This window comes from Hemicordylus capensis, chromosome 11 (genome assembly GCF_027244095.1).
Source record: "Hemicordylus capensis ecotype Gifberg chromosome 11, rHemCap1.1.pri, whole genome shotgun sequence".
Classification (NCBI taxonomy): Eukaryota; Metazoa; Chordata; class Lepidosauria; order Squamata; family Cordylidae; genus Hemicordylus; species Hemicordylus capensis.
This window is the reverse complement of record NC_069667.1, coordinates 15423859-15440284: the sequence shown is the minus strand read 5'-3', so window position 1 is coordinate 15440284 and position 16426 is coordinate 15423859. Positions and strand designations below refer to the sequence as shown.

General features: G+C 46.5%; 1 protein-coding gene across 1 annotated transcript; it reads left to right on the top strand.

The window, feature by feature from the left end:
* Positions 1-1279: 1279 nt before the first annotated feature.
* Positions 1280-10284, top strand: LOC128335601 (cis-aconitate decarboxylase-like). Its single transcript, XM_053274162.1, has 6 exons — positions 1280-1414; positions 1955-2009; positions 4955-5142; positions 7259-7348; positions 8531-8736; positions 9366-10284. The coding sequence occupies exons 1-6, from the start codon at positions 1280-1282 to the stop codon at positions 10282-10284; spliced, it is 1593 nt and encodes a 530-aa protein (XP_053130137.1).
* The last annotated feature ends 6142 nt before the right edge of the window (positions 10285-16426 follow it).

The following is a 16426-nucleotide window of genomic DNA, read 5'->3' as shown; positions in this document are numbered from 1 at the left end:
AAGGGGCAACACCAACAAACAGCAGCAAGCTAGTTAGTGACCAGAAGCGGACTGCATGTCAGAGGAAAGAGGACTGCAGAGGTACTCCCAGATACAGAAGTGAGGGGCCGACCTACTGAAAGGCAACCCCAGTACACAGCCACACCTCTAACACACACTTAGTTTCCCACACAATGGCTTCTAACTCCTACAATATTCCACACTGCCATTTTCAGGACAGTTTAAAAGTACAACTCTTTTGTTATTTCACTCATCGAATTAGGGGAAACTTTCCCCCCACTGCAAGGGCTGTTTGCTGGCTGAATACCCCACAACCATAACCATAATGAAGCAGCTATAAATCACCATCTGGAAAAGTCCATATTTACCATTGTATCAATGACTGGCTCCAAAAGATTTAAACACTCTGAACTGCATCTGCATTTGTATATATATAAAAATATATATTAGCAATCCAATACCAGTAGCAGTGAGCTAGGAATTTGATGGACCAACTGCTCTTCGGCAGTGGCTAACAATGTTGTGCCCAGATGCTTCTCTTCCCAAAGGTTACACACAACCCTTTTGAGCAAGAGTGGGTGCTGATCTGAATTAACACAATTACACAGACAGAGACACACAGACACACACCCCTACCTATATCATTCAATACCATAATCATCAGTTACTTCTAAAGACAACATGCAGAATAAATGCCTTGACAATATTGGTGAGACGTTGCCAAAAAGCTCCACATTTTAAGACACCTTGTCCACAGCGGACTACAAACTAGATTTGGTTCCTCCTCATGAGATGGTGGGGATTAAGCTGCAGAACGATCAAGAGATAAAAGTCAAGGAGCAAGCAAAGCACAAGCCATGTGAGTGAAGGCAGAGCTCTACAAAGCAGGAGCCAATGACCAGCAAAATCCTAGCTGAAGGTCACTTATCAGCACGTTACCTGCTCTGGGAGATATTAACTGAATGGGCCCAAGGTTTTTTCTCCCTGTCATTTCCTGATAAATAACAGTTTTTATAATTGCCTAGAGAAACTGGGAGGAGCTCAGGGTGTTTGTGTTCTTGGGTCATTTCTCAGCACTCTAGTATTTTTTCATGCTGTGTGTTCCTTGAATTTTCCCCCACCCCCAGGCCCCAGTTGGTGTTCTTGCCTATCTCCACCTGCCCCATCCACTGTTTCCCCAAAAAAGAAAGGGGGTTTCCTTCAGTGAATTGCCCCACAACAGGAAGAGCCGCCCGTTCAAACCCCTGTCGACGTGGAGGTTGATGTCCCCACCCTTGAGATGCCTTTGCCAGAGAGATATAAAGTCACCCTGTCACCCAAGAGTTGCCAGACACACCAGCATCAGTTGGAGCAACTTCCCAGCCCTCAGGAAGGAGAAGCAGCCAGCAAGAAGATGGTCGGGACTACCTTGCAGGTAAAGGCTGCCTCTCACCTGGGCAGAACTATTTGCAGCCCAAGTCTGGCTCTTTCATAGAGTTCTGCTTTCCAAAGGAAAAAGGCTGGCTCTGTCTGCTGACACTGGGGTCGTGTATCACCCCCGCTCCCCCTGGCCAAATTGGGCCAGGATAAGATCTCTCAGGATAAGATCTCTTCTGTCTTTGTTGTGTTGCTTTTATGGAAAACTTTATTTTCTAAAAAGTCACCTATTCTTGATCTTTGACAGTCTGAGATTTTGAAACATTATATTGCCTCTCCCCTGCCCCCTCCACTGGCCTGTGCCACTAATTCCAAAACTTGCAGACATCCAGCCTGGAGTTTGAGAAGGAGTTTCTTGTCCCCAGCCAGCTTTCCCTCCCCACCCAAGTTAGTCACAACTGCTGAATTCACTCCACTTCTTCATCTGCCAGTATTTTAACAACTCAGGACAAGCTGCGTTGCTCTCAGCGACGGGCAGCTGTTCATCCAGCATGCCAGCCAGTGACCACACCACATGTGTCATCTCCTTCTCTTCTAGAAATCTCAGAAGGTCTTCGCTGCATCCAGGCATCTTCACAAAGCGGCCGCTAAAGGTATGTCTCTTGTGTTAAAACTTATCAAAACTAACTCAAATAAATATTTACAAATGTCAAATGGACAAAGAAGGGGATCTCTCTCGCTCTGAAGAGAGTGTCGGAAAATGTGCCATTTTTTTTAAATGAGTCAAGCAGAAGCTTCCTTGGCATCCTTCCTCTGCTCAGTAAAATATTATAGCTTTTCCTGCCATGCTTGAACAATCTGAAACCTTGCCTGTGGTAGGAACCTACACTCACTCATCTTGGTCTAAAGCTGCACTCCTAAAGCACAACTTTACTTACTCAGATTTGTGAAGTTTATTTATCCTGATTTTTTTCTGGACTTTGTTGCCCTGTTCTGTTTGATATGTTCCTTGTATGCTATTCAGAGAGTTCTTTTGGACTGAAGAGTAGTATTATATTTTCAACAGATAACAACATAGAGAGTTCACCCACACAATCAAAAACTGTGTTCTATCCAGGTTTGGGAGCTGTATGTGCTCCCAGTTTTTGGTTGTGTGGAAGCAAGGTAGGAGGAGAACCTAGGTAGCTTTTCCTCCTGCCTTGCTTCCACACAACTGAAAATTGGGAGCACACACAGCTCCCAAACCTGGATAGATAGAACACAGTCTCTAGGGCCAGACCTGGTCCAGGGGTTGTCTGTGGAGGAGATATGCTTTTCTAGGCTTCTCTTCCCCTCGCACCCTCAAGCTCAGTATTAAATGCCAGCAATAAAACAAGTGAAACAGGCAGCAGCTAAGAGCAGATCAACATCCACTGTCCTTAAAGGCTCAAGTGAACAGCTGGTTGTCTGCTGGGCAAACACGCTTTAGGAAGGAAGTTCTGCAATGGGAATGTCACTGAACATACTTAGGATTGCTCTGGGAATGTGGAGGGATTTGTGTGAAAGCAGCAAGGAAATCTGTTGTCGGAATTCTTGAACGTTCTAGAACATGATTGAGAGATTAAATTCCTGAAGATGTCCAAGAAGCGTCAATTCCTGAAATTCAAGGGGCTTTGGCCCTGAGCAGTGCCTGGAGAGGAAACTGTCGAGAGTTAGAAGCAATTAAAACAAACAAAAGAGAAGATAAATTTTATTTTTTGCTGCTTTCAGATATACCTCCAAACCTGTGGTATGCCAGATGTTGCTGAACTACAAGTTCCATCATCCCTGGTCACAATAAACTGTAGTTGAGGATGATGGGAGTTGTAGTTCGGCAACATCTGGAGTGCCATAGGCTGAGAATCCCTGCCCTACAGAAAGCCATTTTATTTTTTTTATTTATATCTATGTAAACTGCTTTGGGAACTTTTGTTGAAAAGCGGTACATAAATATTCTTCGTATTCGTATTTTTTCCTTTTTGAGATTACTGTCTCTCCTCTTGGATTTTAAATTGTGTGTCTTATGCAGTATTTATATGGGTTATCTGTATTGTTAACATGAAATAGAAAAATACACATTTTTTTGCACTGAATTCTGGGGGCAGATAATTCACCCACCCACACCCCCACACCCTGAGCACTGAAATGATCAACTTGTCAGCTATGCTGAGATATTTTGAAAGGCTCCCATTACGTTTACTGAAGCAAACATTAAAAGCCTGGGGAGGAAAGATTACCTTTTTAAAATCCAAGTCCAAAAGAGTTATTATTTCTGTGACCTAAACCTCTCAGTATGCCCTCCCCCTCCGTCTGCGAAGCCCTTTTTGCGGGCTTTGAGAAGTGGATTGGGTGTGACTATTTGCACTCTAGAGACAACTTGCTTTCTCCAGAACTGACATGTTGGAATAGGGACAAATGAAGCTCCCTCTGCCAAATGAGACTGGTGATGCCTCTAACCCAGGCTGATCTCTTCCACCTGGGCGCATTCCAGATTAAACCCTGCAACAGTGTCAATATGGATCTGCTAAGTGACTGTGCTTCCGTACTTCCTGTGTTGTGTCACCGCAGTCCCTGCGCTGAGAGCGAGATGCCATTCACATTTCCGATGCCTTCTTTCAGATTTTACATTTGCAATATAGTGCTACAACGTTGAATGTGCGTCGCAAAAAAAAAAGTAGCTGTACTTTCCTGTTGTAGGAGTTTGAGATTCCGGGGATCGTTTTCAATATGATCCTGCCAAGTCGAAGCATTTTACCTCTGTTGTAGGGTTTAATCTGGAAAGCACCCTGGAAGCAATTTTCCAAGGTCTCAGACAGCTCTGCTACCCAGGACCCGTTTAACTGGAGATGCTGGGGACTGACCTGGGACCTTCTGAGTACAAAGCAGGAGTTCTGCCACTGAGTGCGATGGGTCCTTCTTCTGGAAATGCAAGGGAAGAAGCACCCCTCAGAGCTGGTCTTGTGGGAGCAAGCATGACTTGTCCCCTTAGCTAAGCAGGGTCTGCCCTGGTTGCATATGAATGGGAGACTAGAAGTGTGAGCACTGGAAGATATTCCCCTTAAGGGATGGAGCCATTCTGGGAAGAGCAGAAGGTCCCAAGTCCCCTCCCTGGCAGCAACTCCAAGAAAGGGCTGAGAGAGACTCCTGCCTGCAACCTTGGAGAAGCCGCTGCCAGTCTGGGTAGACAATACTGAGCTAGGTGGAACTAGGGTCTGACTTAGTATATGGCAGCTTTCTATGTTTCCTATGTTCCTATGTCTGTCATCAAGCTGGGCAAAAGCATCTTTTAAAAATCCCTGATCATCCGTCCCCCAACGCCCTTTGCAGGTAAGCGGGACATGACCATCAGTTTTAAGAGGCCAAATCCTGGCGCCTTTCCCTCATGCAGCTGGGCATGGCTTATGAAAGAGATTTGGCCCTCTCTGGTTGGCTTCCCACTGCTCTGACTCAGTGGGCCTGTGCAAAATAGCCCCCATGGAAACCTACAAGCCAATCTGAACACCCTAGGGTGCTAAGCAGGGCCTTTGGGTTCCGTCCTTCACGGGCCTTCCCAATAGCTCTCCTGTCTTTTCTTTGGCAGCTGTGGAGAGGAATGCGCCCGAGGAGACCATCACCGGCAGCTTTGCCTCCTTCATCCACGCCGTCCGCCCCAGTCACCTCACCGATGTGGTCCGTCACCGGAGCAAGCGGATGATCCTGGACAGCATCGGGGTGGGGCTGGTGGGCAGCACGACCCACGTCTTTGACATTGCTCTGCGGTATTGCCAGGTAAGGATGGCACCAGCCACAGCGACTTCCCAGCAGCTGCCACACACCCCAGCACTCAAAATCAAAGCATTGTGTTGCCAAAGAGGTTCCAAGCTGCCAGAAGACAATTATGACTCTCTTTTGGCTTGTGGACCTTGTTGGGGTTCTAGTGAAGCAAAGTGGATACTGCTGGCCTGAGGGGTAGTCACCACTCTGCCCTAGAACAGGGGTTCCAAACCTAGAGCACTCCAGATGTTGATGAACTACAACTCCCATCATCCCCAGTCACAATAAATTGTAGCTGAGGATGATGGATGTTGTAGTTCAGCAAAACCTGGAGTGCCACAGGTTGAGAATCCCTGCCCTACAGAAAGCTCCCTGAATGGCCAGCACACTTCTCATAAGAACAGCCTTGCTGGATCAGACCTCAGGACTATCTAGTCAAGCACCTTGTTTGCCACAGTGGCCTGCCAGATGCCTTGGGAAGCCACACAACCAGGAGATGACAGCAGGCTCCCTCTCCTGCCTTTGCTCCCCTGAAGCTTCTATTTGGGGTCATCCTGCTTCTGAGCCCAGAAGGAGCCTACATTTATTTATTTATCAGGTTTTTTTGCTGCCCCACACTTCTGTCTCTGGGTGGCTCGCAACAACATAAACAAGTTAAAAGACAGAAATAAAAAGCTTACAACAGTAAAACCACAATTAAATTAAAAAGCTTGTGTGAAAAGGTGGGCCTTTAAAGATTTTTTTTTAAAATTTCCAGAGATGGGGATGCTCTCATCTCGACAGGGAGTGCATGCCAAAGTCTCGGGGCAGCAACAGAGAAGGCCCCGTCCCTGTGTAGTCACCAGACAAACTGGTTGCAGCTGCATCCTCTCTGGATGGGGCGATGGGGTGATGGGGCTCATAGTGAAGAAGACTTTCTCTTAAATACCCAGGGCCTAAGCTGTTTAGGGTTTTATAGGCTATAACCAGCACCTTGTATTTTGCCCGTAAACGTATTGGGACCCAGTGTAGCTCTTTCGGTATAGGAGTAATATGGTCTCTTTGAGATCACCCAGATAATACTAACTTGGCTTCTGCATTCTGCACCAATTGCATTTTCCAGACTATGTACAAAGGCAGCCCCACATAGAGTACAGTAATCAAGTCTGGAGGTTACCAGCATATCTATCACCGTTCTGAGAGCTCAAGAAACAGAGGCAGCTGGCGTATCAGCCGAAGCTGATAGAAAGCACCTCTGGCCACTGCCTCAGCCTGGGATACCAGGGAAAGTTGTGGATTAAGAAGCATTCCCAGACTGCGCACCTGTTCTTTCTGGGGAAGTGTGACCCCATCCAGAACGGGCAGATCAAAATAATCTCCTGAGCTCTGACTCCGAACAATAAGTACCTCCATCTTATCTGGATTCAGTCTCATTTGTTATCCCTCATCTAGCCCATTACCGCCTCCAGGCAGGTGTTTAGGGAGGTTATGCCTTCTTCTGATGATGTTGACATGGAGAAATAGATTTGGGTGTCATCCGCATACCGATAGCATCCTGCACCAAATCTCCTGGTTATCTCTCCCAGCAGTTTCATGTAGATGCTAAAAAGCATTGGCAACAGTATGGAGCCCTAGGGGACACCATACAAAAGTTCACATTCAGAAGAACGAAAGTCTCCAAGTAATACCATCTGGAATCTGCCTGAGAGGTAGGAGAGGAGCCACAGCAAAGCAGTGACTCCCACTCCCAACCTTCTCAGATGGTCTAGAACAGGCCTGCTCAACTTAGGCCCCCCAGCTGTTTTTGGACTACAACTCCCATAATTCCCAGCCACTGTAGCCAATAGCCAGGGATTATGGGAGTTGTAGGCCAACATCTGCAGGAGGGCCGAAGTTGAGCAGGCCTGGTCTAGAAGGATACTATGGTTGATAGTATTGAAAGCTGCCAAAAGAGCCAAAAGGACTTGGTGTCTGTTTAGACAATACTGAGCTAGATAGTATGTAGCAGCTTCCTATGTTCCTATTAGTATCCATGAATTTGTCTAAGGCCTAATTAAAGGCATCCAAGTTGGTGGCCATCACCACATCCTGTGGCAGAGAATTCCATAGATTGTAAGACTTTCGTTGGTGTCTTCTTCCTCTCTGACAGGAGATGTTCCCTTCCAGCCCTGTGAGCTCTGTCTATGGAAGGAAAGGTCTCAGGCTCTCCCCTCCTCTGGCGGCCTTTGCCAACGGCGTGGCGGTAAGACTCCTGTTCTGCGTTAGAACCGCAGGGGGTGGGAGCTATGCAAAAGGACGGCCGAATGTGGCGGGCTTCCTCTCCCGGAAACATCCATGGAGGAAGGTGGGGTCTTTTAATTCACACTGGCTCAAGAGAAGATACAAGTTTGTCTCCTCTATTCAATTTAAGTCACAGCATGCAAATTCATAGAGCCAGGATGCAGCCTTCAGCATCCTCTGCTAACTGAGCAAAGAGGCACCTTTTAAAAGCAGAGCTTCTCTTTATTGAGCAGGGGGAGAGCAGCTGGCCCTGTCCAGCCCAGCACACAGAGGCACTCTTACCCCTGGACTTCCGGGCCAAAGTACAGGGTCTCCATACCCCCCTGCAGGCCCGCAAATCCTTTTTAGTCTGTCCCGGGTGATGTGGTCACGTTAAAAATACTGTGTATGTGGGTGAAGGGAGGCCACCAAAAGCCTTTAGGTCTTTTGTTATCTAGGTGTACCTCTTATCTAGGTGTAAGTTATCTAGATGTACCTCTGAGCACAGTAGTTGTTGCTGGTGTCTATCTGATGTTTCTTTTCTAGATTGTGAGCCCTTTGGGGATAGGGAGCCAACTTTATTCATTCATTCATTCATTCATTCATTCATTCATTTATATTTCTCTAAGTAAACCGCTTTGGGAACTTTTGTGGAAAAGCGGCATATAAATATTCATTGTAGAATTCATTGTGGAAAAGCGGCATATAAATATTCATTGTTGTTGTCGTCGTCATCATAACTCAGCAGAAACCATCCAGGTGGTCACTAGTCACCTCTCACTACCACGAGAACAATAATCTTGCTCCTTTTCCAGAGGGAGGGTTCAGGCATTTCTCCCTCAGAGAGCCTATTCCAAACATACTTCTATACTCACATATCAGACATGGTTCCTTTAGAATCTAGAGGAAAGAGTTGTGATATGCAAGGACAAGACAGTGGAGTTGAATCAGGAATATTAATAGTTTAATGAAATAGATACTATGTACAGAGAGGCAAGAGCAGGCTGCTTTTCAGGGCTCTTGCTGCTGGCTGTTTGTTAGCTCCGCCTCTCCTCCAGGACTTGAATAAAAGTAACTATTTAAAGCCCCATTCAAAAGCTGGCCTGGATCAAGGAATGGATTCACCCAAAACATCACAGTTCCCTTTTCATGGACCCCCCTGCAGGCTCATTCGATGGACTTTGATGACACCTGGCACCCAGCCACGCATCCTTCAGGAGCCATTGTGCCGGCTCTCCTGGCTGCCTCGCAGATGGTGCCGGCCATTTCCAGACCCAGCGGTCTTGACTTCCTGCTGGCTTTTAACGTGGGCATTGAGGTGCAAGGGAGACTCCTGCGCTTCTCCCGTGAAGCTCACAACATTCCCAAGAGGTAAACGTTCTTCAGAAACTCCGGGGGGTCGGGTAGAGCTTTTGCCATCTTGCAGAAGAAAATGGTGAAGGAACATGGAAGCTTTTGTGTGACAATGGACTCTTTGCCATATTGGTGAGGCCTATAACTAGAATGGGACAATTACTGCAAGAGCACTGAGGGAGGGGACAGCAGTGGTTAGGGAGGAAAAGTCGGGCAAAATCCCTGCCCTGGCTTTTGTGGACACCAAGGGAAGAGCAGCAGCCTGATTAGTACTTCTGTTTAACTCAAAAGCTTGCATACTTCCACATCAGCTGAATTTAGTTGGCTGATATCACTTGACCTGTTTTCTGTCTCTTACAAAGGCAAAACTCTGGGCACTGCGTGAAAAAAAAAAGTGTGTTCAACGGCGCACATGCAAAATTGGCTATTGCTTCAGAAGAGAGTGAGCTAGCTTCCCTCCCACCAAATTAGATAGGAGGCAGAAAAGGGATCCAACCCCCTTGAAATATTTGGGTAAACCCTGAGTGCTCAGGGAGAATTCTAGTATGCTACAAAGATCTCCTGTCCCTGAAGGCTTGCAAGAGATCCCATCACGAGAGGCAGCACAAAAGCTGCCTTCCTCACTCTCTCTGGGCATTCCTTTCCAGGTTCCACCCTCCCTCTGTGGTGGGCACCATGGGGAGTGCCGCCGCCACGGCCAAGATCCTCTCTCTGAACGCAGCCCAGTGTGGCCACGCTTTGGCCATCGCAGCCTCGCTGGCCGGGGCACCCATGGCCAATGCTGCCACCTTGGCCAAACCTCTTCACATTGGCAACGCCACCCGCCTGGGCCTAGAAGCAGCACTCCTGGCCGCCCGCGGGATGGAGGCCAACCCTCTCATTCTGGACGACGTCCCCGGCTGTGCTGGCTTCAGTGCCTTCTACGGTGACTACCAGCCCAGGCCGCTCGTGCTGGCAGCCAACAGCCATGAGTTCCTCCTGGAGAAGCAGGATATTGCCTTCAAGAGCTTTCCCGCTCATCTGGGCATGCACTGGGTGGCGGAAGCCGCCCTCTCCGTCAGGAACCTTTTAATCAACTGTTCCGGCTCTCCCTCCCCCTCGACGATCCACACCGTCGTCCTGAGAGTCCCGGGGTCCAAGTATATCAACAGGCCCTTCCCAAGTTCTGAACACGAGGCCAGGCACTCCTTCCAGTTCAACGCCTGCACTGCCCTCTTGGATGGCCAGCTGAGCACCTCTTCCTTCAGCGGCAGCAGCATCCACCGCCAGGATCTGAGGCAGCTGCTCTCCAAGGTGCTGGTGGAGCATCCAGAGGACAACTCGGCCAACTTTGACAAGATGTATGCAGAAGTGGAGCTCCGGCTGCAGAATGGCGACATCCTGACGGGCCGCTGCGACACCTTCTATGGGCACTGGAGGAAGCCCCTGAGCAGAGAATCCCTCCTGAGGAAATTCCGATCCAACGCTTCTCCAGTGCTTCCAGAAAGCAACGTTGACAGCATCATCAACACAGTGGACGACCTCGAGAATCTCCCAGATAGTTCTTTGTTGACTGCATGCCTGTAATGTCAAAATATGGTGGGGGTCTGTAAAATCCCATAAGAGCAACATTGGGAGCAAACAGCCTTACACCTGTAGGACACACCCACTCAATTTAACAAGTAGCTTGCATAAGGAGAACTTCATAGTATCTGTGACCATTCCTCATTGATTGCAGTTTCAGAGCCTACATCCTCTGGCCGGAGAACCGGGGTCTAGTTTATTTATTTTTTCTTCCTTCCTTATTCTGAGCCAGACCCTTGGTTCATCTAGCTCACCACTGTTTACTCTGACTGGCAGCAGCTCTTTAGGCAGAGAAGCGCTTTCCCCCAGCCCTACCTGGAGCTGCCACCAGGGATTGCGCCTGGGCCCTTCTGCATGCAAAACAAGCCATGGTGGATTAACGGAGAGGCAGAGTAGGCATTTGCCTATGGCAGCAAAATTTGAGGAGCAGCAAATTTTGCCCCCCAACTCAAATTTTACTGCCCCTCTCTGTGGGCAGCGGTGGCTGCAGCAAGGGTGGAGTGGGCAAGGAGAAAGTTCCCCCCTTTTACCTTTAAAAAAAAAGGCAAACTTTTTTTGTTTAAGGTAAAAGGGCGGGGGGAGCCTTTTTGCCTATGGGAGACAAAAAGCTTAATCCGCCCCTGAAAACAAGGGTTCTCCCATTGAGTTATGACCCCTCTCTTTACCATCTCATGTAAGAACTACCACTGACTGAGAGTTAATTGAACCCTGCAGATCTAACACACACTGGAGAATTCTTGCTGGAATCAGGAGATCACCCAGATGGAAACCAAGAAAAAATGTTTTTAATTTAAATATAATTCTGTGCTACATGTCCCCCCACCCCCGCTAACCATCACCACCACCCCAGGTTGACCAGCAAATAATTAACACTGTTCCACTTTGATTCTAATATCTTGTTTTGATCTGCACTTGAATGATGTTAGTTTCTTTGTTCTGCTGGTCAGATACAAAACAGGGCATTGAAATATATTGAACTATATTGAAATATATTGCAGAGGCAGGGAGAAAGGAATGCAAATTCTTATATTTGCATATAATTATTAATAGGCAAATTCTTCTTTCCAGACCTTTTTTTATTGCATAAATTAAAACATAAAAAGAGGGAATTGCAACAAAGAACAGACGTTTTGACGCATTTACGTCAGTTTCACTGTTCTGTATCCCAGTGTTTAAAATCCACATTTATATCCAAGACTTAGAAGTGTGGATTTTAAAAAGGTCTGGAGAGAAGTATTGTAGCAGATCCATCATGAGTATTGCATCGCCATTATATCAACTTATGCAAATTATCTGAAAATCTGGGATCTTGATTTCTGAATGTTACATCCCTTTTAGTTTTACATTATTTGTAAATGTTCAGTTTTGAAAGTACATATTTGATCCAGTGAGTCTGTGCTGATATTTTGTAATATATCGATTACAATACTAATTAAAAAAACCTCATCAGATATAAAATACCTTTGTTGTTAAATGTCCAATATTTTCAGAATGTACAGTTATACATTTTTTGAGCCCTGCTTATTGAAGAAAGGGCACTACATTCATAGTTTGTGTGTGATTTGCTAGGTATTTCAATATTCTAACTAGTTTAAAATAATTTGTGGGGGAGGATTCTTTATTTTTAAGACTCGTTAGAAGTCTAAGAGTGTCAGAACTTTACCAGATGTTTGTCTGGATTGGAGATCTGTCCACCATTGATAGTGCACTGCATTCTTAAACATGTTTATTCAGAAGTAGATCCATATTTTCCTTGCTCTTGATTTTATTCTAGTTACAAATATTATCTCCCACTTTTGATTTGCTTTTGTTTTTAATCCGAAAAACAAAAGCAATCCAAACACTACTATGCAAAACCAGGAGCATTAAAAGAACAAAAAGTAGAACAGAAAAAATGGATCTCACATAGGATGCCACAATAGTCCCTCAGTAGAAAGACCCATTTCCCTATTTGTACAAACACAAATTGTACAAACACAGGCGATCCATCATCTTCATGCAGGAAAAACTTGTGCACCCCTTAGTGGTGATTCTTCAGCTCTGATGACAGTTTGATTTGCATTATTATAATATCCTAATTAGAATCCCAAGCAGCTGTGAAGCTAAAGTGGGGATAGCCCACAGGTCTTGGCTGGGTCCAGTCCGGTGGCTCTGTTGGCTTGGGTCCCGTCCCCCCCCCCCCGCTGTTTGCATCACTGTTGATTCATGTTGCTGCATGCCATTATTATTAGGTGTATTGGTATAGAAAATGTATAAATAAAAATATTTTAAGAGAAAAGTCTGTCTGGAGGAAAGGTTATTGTTGGAGGCCACTATTTTATTTTATTTTATTTTAATTTTATTTTACATTTATATCCCGCTCTTCCTCCAAGGAGCCCAGAGCGGTGTACTACATACTTGAGTTTCTCTTTCACAACAACCCTGTGAAGTAGGCTAGGCTGAGAGAGAAGTGACTGACCCAGAGTCACCCAGCAAGTATTATGGCTGAATGGGGATTTGAACTCGGGTCTCCCCAGTCCTAGTCCAGCACTCTAACCACTACACCACGCTGGTTCCCTTACTACTGTAAGGAAACCTAGTTATCTACCATCTATAATGGGTGTGTGTGTGTGTTGGGGGGGACCCATCATTAGGTTTTCTAAGCCCCCCCCATCTTCCAGGTATGTTGGCTGGGCTGAATGGGAAGCCCAAAGCCACGTCCCCACAACAAACTACCTTCTAAATGGAAACCACAGACTGCTGGAACCCCCCCCCCACACACACACACATCCAGCTCATCTATCTATCTATCTATCTATCTATCTATCTATCTATCTATCTATCTATCTATCACATTACATTTATAGACTGCCCCATCCAAAGGCTCTGGGCAGTGCACAACAAGTTTAAAAAAAAAAAACATAAAACAAGCACCATTTAAAACACACTGCTTAAAACAATATAAAAAACAATTTTAAAACAAGTCAAAACCAATTAAAAACAATTTAAAAACCTTGGAAGGCCAGGCCAAACAAATAAGTTTTTAGAAGTACTTTTTCACATAACACGTGATCCACTTGTGGAACTCTCTGCCACAGGATGTGGTGATAGCAAACAACCTGGATGGCTTTAAGAGGGGTTTGGATAACTTCGTGGAGGAGAGGTCCATCAATGGCTTCTAGTCAGAGGGCTGTGGGCCACCTCCAGTCTCAAAGGCAGGATGCCTCTGAGTACCAGTTGCAGGGGAGTAACAGCAGGAGAGAGCGCATGCCCTCAACTCCTGCCTGTGGCTTCCAGCAGCATCTGGTGGGCCACTGTGCGAAACAGGATGCTGGACTAGATGGGCCTTGGGCCAGATCCAGCAGGGCTGTTCTTCTGTTCTTATGTTCTTATGCGGATATCTGCCGGGAGTGCGTTCCAAAGGCCAGGAGCAGCTACAGAAAAGGCCTGGTTATGAGTCGCCACCAGATGTACAGGTGGTAACTGGAGATGGACCTCTCCAGATGACCTCAACGTGCAATGGAGATCATACAGAAGAAGGCGCTCTGTAAGGTAGCTGCTTTGCCTTTGGCTATGACTTGGCCTCAAGACTTCTCAGTACCAAATCAAAGTTACATATATAGCCCAACCCCTGAAGTGACCCTGATTTTTGTTTTGTTGGCAAGTGTAAATATTCTTCTGACATCATTTTTTAGTCACAGGAGTTATGTGGGTTTGATTAAGACAATGAGATCATTCACACAATCAAAAACTGTGTTTTACCTGGGTATGGGAGCTGTGTGTGATCCCAGTTTCCAGTTGTTTAGACGCAAGGTGAGAGGAAAACCTGGGTAGAAGTGATTATGTGGAAGCAAGGTAGCAGGAAACATTACCTCCTACGTTCCTTCCACACAATCACTTCTACCCAGGTTTTTCTCTCACCTTCCTTCCACACAACCGAAAATTGGGAGCACACACAGGTAGAACACAGTTTTTGATTGTGCAAATGACTTCATTGGGTTGTCCATAGCACAATGGTAGTGGCTCAGTCCACGGTGGAATTTCTAGGTAGACCTTGCTTTGCCTGAAATTCTGGGGTGCTGCTGCCAGTCAGAGTAGACAATATTAAGCTAGATGGACCAAAGATCCGGTGTTGTATGCTGAGTAATAATACTAGCAATTGCTTCCGACAGCTTCTCCTGTATTAGCACTGCCCAGACCTTGAGTGCAATTTTGCTACTGCTAATCTCCTCTGCAAATGTCTCTCCTTGACTGCACCCCAGATCTTCCCTGGATCCATCTCACTGCCACACTAGAGATTATGTCAGAGGGAGGTATACCCTATCCTTCCTTGTGAGAAATCAAACATTTATGCACAAGTTTAGAGTTCTGGAAAAAAAAAGCATGTAACAGAAGCATCCATTGAAAACTGTGCTCCTAAACATGAGGTTATGAGCCACAGAAGGGTCATGAAAGCTCATGACCCATTTTGCCCCAGGGATTCTGTAAACACCTGGATCCTACAAGGAGAAGCGTGCTGTTTTCTGTTTAGAAAAGGCGGAGCAGAGCTTTCATAGCTGGCACAAAGTTTATGCCTCCAAGGGAAGTGGAGACAGCAAGGTAAATAACATTCCTGGAATCTAATGGCTGCCCAAAATAGTTAAGAGTCTGACCTACCCAACCCCCTTGTTCACTGTCATAAACAACCTCAAGAAAGAGACCCTTGTCCTCTGTGCTTTCTACAACCCTTGCCGATGTTTCCTTGCAAACAAAGTTCTGGCAGAGGATGAGGTCACCACCTTTCCTTCTGGCATGGCTCCTGTGCCTTTAAGCAGAAAAAGTCAGCAGCGCACTTTCCAGGCTAGCTGCTCAACAGCAGCAAAATGCCTCCGTTCAGGCAAGTCGAATTCGGAACGTAAAAAGCAGGGAGAGCAGTCTCACAGAAACTAATGCCCCCCCCCCCCCCCCGCAAATTCACACCGGATATATGACATCCCTGCTCTATATTGCAGCAATTAAATTCGAGACAAGGCATTGGCGATGTGAACGGCACCCTGCTGTCCGTGTAGGGACTGCGGTGTCATGACGCAGGAAGTGTGGAAGCAGACTTCCGAGATACGATGTGACCCCACTGCAGGGTCCACTCTGGAAAGTGCCCAGATGCAGGCAGCTTTCCCTGGCATGCAGACCTCAGAGAGACAGAAAGTGCCCTGGCCTTCCATTCCAAGCAATACACTCTGCGTCTGTGTTACTGGGTGAAAAAGACAAACTAGAGGGGGCATGAAAAGGCCTTTTTGCTTAGGAACAAAATGGGAAGGGCAAAGCACCTGCTCTCTGATCTTTCTTCCTAAATCACATGGTGAGGATGGGGCACTTTCAAGGGCTGTCACCCGCCCACCCAACTCAATGGGAACCTGGGAAGATTCCCTGCCAAGGAGGCTCCAACCTACTCAGATCTTGACTTCAGGAGGGTGGAAGGAAAGGCAACCCCGCCTCAGGATCCTACCCCTTCTTGGAACTTGGTGCCCCTGACAAGGAGAGACTGGCTCATAGCTTGAGAACTACTGACAATAGGGTGGTTCCTTCAAGGGCTGAGCGGACCCTTAGAAGGGCAACTTGATGAGTTCAAACAAGTGCTGAGCAATTCGATTATGACTCCATCTCCCTTTTAGTGTTATTTAAGAGTTCTGTTTTTCACCAGAGGAGTCCAGATCAGTCTGTCTCAAGGTGTACTGATAGTCAGGCTTGAGGGAGGACAAGGTCTCAGTTAGAGTAACTGCTTGGAAGGGGGGGGGGGCTTCTCCAAATAAGGAAGAAAGCCTGGGAGAACCAAATCCCTGTGGCCCAGTCCAGAGTGAGGGGCAGGATTTACTGGACAACAGCCTATAGAGAAGTCAGAGAGGGGTGGAGTCCAGTTCTTTCCTAGAGGCCTCTGAAGGAGGTCTAATCAGTAACTACTGTAGGGAGAGGGGAGACTAACAGCCTTGGGCTGGGAATCAACTGGGAGTTCCCTACCTGGAAGTAAGTAGGAAGTAGAAAGGATAGGGACTAGTTTAGCTAGATGTGTCAGGGAATTTATTCTTGCTTAAGTGAACCAGGGAAAGATTTTACTTGAATGGAAGCAGTGATTGAGATGCCTCTATAGTTTTCCTTATCGTCCAGTTGTTTAAAAATCCTTGTTGTTGTT